The 6,041-nt window shown below is 47.3% G+C and overlaps 1 protein-coding gene across 2 annotated transcripts; it reads left to right on the top strand.

Moving 5' to 3' along the window:
* The first annotated feature begins 614 nt into the window (after window positions 1-614).
* LOC309716651 (thioredoxin-interacting protein-like) lies at window positions 615-3,994 on the top strand. Of its 2 annotated transcripts, XM_082550584.1 has the most exons (8): window positions 1,291-1,425; window positions 1,706-1,820; window positions 1,905-1,980; window positions 2,056-2,203; window positions 2,591-2,803; window positions 2,881-3,027; window positions 3,117-3,419; window positions 3,558-3,994. In XM_082550584.1, exons 1-8 carry the CDS (start codon window positions 1,396-1,398, stop codon window positions 3,603-3,605), a joined length of 1,080 nt encoding a protein of 359 aa, XP_082406710.1. In that variant the 5' UTR covers window positions 1,291-1,395; the 3' UTR covers window positions 3,606-3,994. The 2 variants fall into 2 exon arrangements, with proteins under 2 accessions (XP_082406709.1, XP_082406710.1); XM_082550583.1 differs by lacking the exon at window positions 1,706-1,820 and having other exon boundaries at window positions 615-1,425.
* The last annotated feature ends 2,047 nt before the right edge of the window (window positions 3,995-6,041 follow it).

Below are 6,041 nucleotides of genomic sequence, written 5' to 3'. Positions count from 1 at the left end.
ATTGTACATAGTAATTTTTTTAGGGTCCCATCATAATTTCTTCAGAAGTACTGTATATGATGCCAGTATTTCCCACATTTTCTAGATACTGTACCAGTGCTGTATGTAAAATGCCATCAAAAAGTCAATTAAGTTTTATTCTTTCTCAGCTGTCTTTCTATCTCCTTTCACTTTGTAAAGGTTGCCATGTTAGAAAGAATATTTTGCCCTGCCATGCTGTTTATTGATGTGGAAAATGAATGGTTTATGAAAATATATCTAAATCTGTCATCAGTAATCAGTAATGATCATGTCTCACCTCTAGTCTCCTCTGTCTTAATTTCAGGTTTTCACCATGTGTTGTAGATAGTTCAGGTTAACTCGACCAAGCAGTCTACTTTCGGGTACTGTTTAGAATACCAGAATAAGGAGGATGGTGTAGATTTAAGTTTATGAGACTGATACATATATACCAACAAGACAGCGTCCATCACTGTGACAACAGCGTTTGTTTTCATTCAAAGGCTTTATGGTTTTTCCTATAATACCTGGTGGGCCGGTCTCTAGTCAAAATGCCCAGACCGATTTTTTTGTCCCAGTCCAGCCCTGACCTCCACCCAGGCATAGTGATGGGTGTAAGCTGTGGATGGAGGTGTAGTGTATGGCGATGGGTGTAAGCTGTGGATGGAGGTGTCGCTGCCTGTGTATACGAGCTGTTTACTGAAGGTTTCTATTCTCACTCTGATGACTCCGCTCTTTGGGCGCTCTCTCTCATTTATGGCCCGCCAGCTTGACGCCCCGCCCACAGTCCATTTCACGCACTGTTCACGCGTCCACTTCGCGCTCCGATTGGCTGACGTTCTGGGCCGGCCAATCACAGAGTTCCCTGTAGCAGAGGCTTGGCGAGTTCACGCTGTCCGCACGTGCTGCTCGGAGGGTAGTGGGACCCCCGCCCCTCCTGCGGTATAAAACGGGCCGGGGTTGTTTACAGAAAGAATCACAGACGGTACCGACAGCCTGGCCCGGTGGCACTTCCAGTTCTCTAATTTAGCAGCTTCCCTGGTTCATTAAACCCTTATTTCATTTTGTTTTCGCACCTCGGTGGCGGTTTCTGCACTAACCGGACATTTCACCGTCGCTCCGTGACACTCTGACCCCTTGACTTCCGGTCCGTTTCGGCCGTCGTCATGGTTCTGTCCCCGGCCAGCAGGCTGCGGCTGTTCCGGGTGGTGTTTTCCGAACCCGGCCGCGCCTTCTATAGCAGCGGGGACAAGCTGTCCGGCTCCGTGCAGCTGGAGGCCGAGCAGCCCTGCAGGGTGGACGGCCTCCGCGTCACCGCCGCCGGCTGCGCGCGCGTCCAGCCCCGCAAGAAGCGCGGGAGGAGCCAGGAGGTGGAGTACCTGAAGTACGACGAGGATGTGCGGCTGGAGGAGGCGCTTAGCCCAGGTGAAGCTCCGAGATCAGACAGTACAGGAATTAGTTAATCAATACAGGTATCGATTCAAAGCTCACATAAAAAAAACTTTATTATCCAGATCAGTTAGAGAAACACGCGGAAGAATCTGAATCTGCATGATTTTAGGATTTCCTGCAGTCTCTCAGTGATTGACTGATGTAATGCAAACTTTAATTGTACTTATAAAAACCCACGAATGAAGGAGGAGATTGTCTTCAGGGACCAGAGCAGTGTCTGCTTCACGCTGTAAACATGTTCATTTTAACATAGGAGTCTGCGGGTCTGGCTCACTACTGTCTCTGCTGGACTCCAGAGGAACTGCAGGATGTGAGACAGGATAAAAACAAAAAGAAACGGAGGAAGTCGCTCTTTTTACTCCCAAGAAGTAAAAGCTCCATTTTCTGCAGTCAGAGAATTGAGCTTTAATGTGAAACAGGAAGTTGCTCATTACTTATTTCCTGTGTCTCAGACTCTGACGGCTGCTTCCTGCTTCCTGCTGGTAAAACCTTCAGCTTCCAGTTCGGCTTCGAGCTGCCGCCACCCGGGTGAGTTTCCAGTCCCGCCGCTGCTTTCTGATGGCGTGTTGATCATGCTGCTGAACGCCACTGCTCTGCTTTCAGGTGCCTGGTGTCGTCCTTCAGAGGGAAGTTGGGCTCGGTGCGGTATTACGTGCGGGCCGAGCTGCGCCGCCCGTCCGAGCATGCCCTGCAGTGTGAGAAGGAATTTGAGGTGGAGGAGCCGCTGGACGTGAACCGAGCCGACCTGCTGGTACGAAACGCCCGGGAATCAAACTTCAGACAGGAAGTAGATTCTGGTTAATGCACATCTCCTGCCGCTGACTTCCTGTTCTACTGTTAGATGTTCATATCAGACACGGAGAAACGCTCAGTTTGTTACAGGCTTTTCTACTCTCTGATCTCTGTGATGTCATAGAGAGGGCTAGAACCCTACCCATCTGTTGTCAGTGAGGGGTAGCCAGTCAGAGGATAGTAGTCTTAAAGGGGGTGGAGCTCAAAGTAAGGGGGGCTCAGTATCAGTAAAGAAGGATTATTCTGAACTGTGCAGTTCAGAATAATCCTTGCATAAGGCCATGCAGCACAGCTCTGCTGTGAGATGTCACCTGTGCTGCTCATTAACTCCTCCCCCTCCCCTCAGGCGCCAGTGGCAGCCTCCGCTCAGAAGAAAGTCACCTGCATGTTCATCCCTGATGGCCAGGTGTCCATTAGCGCTCAAATCGACAGGAAGGGCTTCTGCGAGGGCGAGGACATCTTCATCAACGCCAAGTTCGAGAACACGTGCTCCCGCATTGTGGTGCCGAAGGCTGCCATCATCGCCAAACACTCGTATGCCGTGGACGGACGCACCAAGGTGACGCCCTAACCTTTACTTTCAGACGTGAGTGCCATGGGACAGGAAGTGTGACCTGTGCGGTTTCCTGTGTGCAGGTGTTGCGTCAGAAGCTGTCGGCGGTGCGAGGAAACCACATAATTTCTGGGATGTGCGACATGTGGCAGGGCAGGACCATCAAGGTGCCCAAACTGAAGCCCTCTCTGCTTGGCTGTGACATCATCCAGGTGGACTACGCTCTCATGGTGAGAGACCACTAATGTTGTCATAAGATCAGAAGTAAAATGAGTAAAATGGAATGATGCAGGCTTAACCTGTAGCCCCACCCCCTCAGATCTACCTGCACATCCCCGGCAGCGAGAAGCTGACTCTGGAGCTGCCGCTGGTCATCGGAACGATCCCGTTCAGCGGCGTGGGCAGCCGGACGAGCAGCATGTGTAGCCAGGCCGGCTCCAGCTGGACCTCCTTCCCCTCGGCTCCACCCAGCTACAGCAACATCCACCGCGACCTCAGGGTGGACGGCCCCCGCACGCCGCTGCTCCACGACTACGATGGCACCGAGGACGAGGAGGAGGAGGGTGGGCTCATAATGAGAGCGCCTGAACTTCACTGCCCCCCTCCCCCCGTATACAGTGAGGTGAGCGCGCCAGTTTAACTTAGTGTGATCTCAGCGACAGCAGCAGCACTTTGGACATCACGGGGTCGTTTGGCGGTCTGCTGTCAGCTAATCCTGTCCTGATGATGTCATCCATTCGTTTTTCTTTCTCTTCTTCAGGTAGATCAGAACTCTGAGAACTCCTCTCAGGTGGTTCCCATCTTCTGAGGACAGCGTCCCCTTTAAACGGTCCAACGCCCCGTCTCTCCACCAGGACACGGGTTGAGGGCGGAGCCTCAGCTCTGCCTCGAGATCTGACCTGACAGCCATTCCCCTCTGATTCAGCTGTTTCCTGTCAGTGAAAACAGAGAAAATGTTTGTTTTTTTTAGATACTTGTTGTTGCATTATTTACTGTAGTAACAGGAAGTTACCTGTGTGTAAGATTTTGTAAATAAGAGCCTATTTTTTATTTTTTTTATGTGATACATGAGTTGAAAATGTTTGGGTGTTTTCAGTTTGTTCCCAAACAGCAAAAATAAAGCGATCATGAAGAATGTTGACTTTTATTCATTTTCTTTTTGTTGTAGAAACTAAATATTGCTACAGTTTCATGAAATGAAGATGAGTACAAAAACTGAAAAAACAGCCTCAATGGCAAAGTGCAGTGCCCCGCCAAAGTAAAATAGTGTTGGCCCGCCATAATAAAGTACAGAGCAGGGCTGTCAGATGAACTTTGAATTTTGTTTCTTTCAGAATTAAAATACTTTCTGAAAGTGTTCTCCTTTAATGATGATGAGGAGGAGGAGCTTAGAGGAAAAATAAGTTGTGTTTAAATGTTTCGGGTTCTCCACTTCCTGTTTGATGTTGTTAAACACGGTGAGAGGGGCACTTCCTGCTCTGTGATTTAAACATGTTCAGGTTTACTTCATAACAGCACTGTCAGTGCAGCTCTCCTCACCCCAGCCAGTCCCTGAGCCTGGTTCTGCTGGAGGTTTCTTCCTGTTAAAAGGGAGTTTTTCCTTCCCACTGTCACCAAAGTGCATGCTCACACACGAGGTCGTCTAAATGGAGTTTCTGTGTAACACTGTAGTCTTTGCCTGACAGTATAAAGCTCCTTGAGCCGGCTGTTCTTGTGGCGGTGCTATATCACTTAAATTGAATTGAACTGCCCCCTGCTGGCAGGAGAAATGAACACGTGACTGAAACATGTCAAATAAACAAGAAAAAACAGTCCACACATAACATCCAGAGATACCTGACACAGAGGACCACAAATGTGTGCGTGTGTGTGTGTGTACTGAAGTGGGTAAGAGGTCGCACAGATGCATTTCTGAGCAGCACAGGTGCATCTGTATTTTTAACTTCCTGTTTTTCCTGGAAAGATGAGGACACGCTGGACAAGGGCGTTTTTAGAAACCACTGACTCACTGCAGTGTGTGTGTGTGTGTACACGTTTAGACGTTTTTGTGAGGACAGAGAATTGGCATGCCACTATACTTGTGGGGACCAACAGCCCTTATGGGGACATCATGTCTGTCCCTGCGGGTTTGAAGGTAATTTTGAGGCTCAAAATGTGGTTTTAGTGTCAGGGTTACAGTTGGGTTAGGTAAGGTAAGGTAAGGTAAGGTAACTTTATTTATACCCAAAGGCAAGGTAAATTTGCTTTACAGAAAAATGACAGCATTTGACATCCCTTTAAAAACACACATACCTAGTAAATATATAAAACTCACTGTGACACATACTTTAATATTTCGAATCAAAAACAGTTCTTATTTAATTCAGTGACAGCAACGGGGACAAAGCTATTTTTATAACGCTTTGTCCTGCATCTTGGAAATAGAAACCTCCGTCCTGAGGGAAGAAGCTGAAATTCACCCCTTAGAGGATGGGAACCATTTTTAAGGATTGATAAAGCCATCCTCTGTACCTGCTTAGAGTACAGGGAGGCTAAACAAGACTGTGGCTCACCTATCAGACGACTGGACCATCTCACTATCTGATTTAGAGAGTTTTTCTCTGTGACAGAGGTCTGACCGAACCATGCCACCAAACAAAAGGATAAAACAGACTCAATAAAAGAACGATAAAACAAAGTTAAAATTTTTTGGTCAATGTGGAAATGAACAAGTTTCCTAAGGCAATAAAGGTGCTGGTGACCCTTTTTACAAACTGATTTGCAATTTTGATCAAAGTTCAGTTTTTCATTGATTATGGTCCCAAGATATTTATATGATTGTACTTGCTCTATTTTCTGACCTTTAATTAAAGTGACTCCGTGCCCATTTTGTTGTTTCCTAAAATCAATCACCATGTCTTTTGTTTTAGATATGTTCAGCTGGAGATAAGACTCCTCACACCACTGAACAAAGTCATCAATGACTGGACCGTGGTTAATTTCACCCTCTTTCAGTAAGCTGACAATAACAGAGTCATCTGCATATTTAATAATGACCCTGTTTTCATGTCTGCCCTGACACATGTTTGTATAGAGAGTGAATAATAAGGGCGATAGGACGCAGCCTTGAGGAGAACCTGTGGAGGAGAACACTGGGTCAGACAGAACCCCATTTATTCTCACTCTTTGTGACCTGTCAGTTAGAAAATCTAAAATCCAGCCCACCAGGTTTTTCCTGATTTCAAACTGTTCTAAAAGTCTTTTA

This window comes from Aulonocara stuartgranti (assembly GCF_965226115.1).
Source record: "Aulonocara stuartgranti genome assembly, chromosome: 11".
Classification (NCBI taxonomy): domain Eukaryota; kingdom Metazoa; phylum Chordata; class Actinopteri; order Cichliformes; family Cichlidae; genus Aulonocara; species Aulonocara stuartgranti.
Note: the sequence above shows the minus strand (reverse complement) of the source record. Positions and strands in the feature narration are given on the sequence as shown.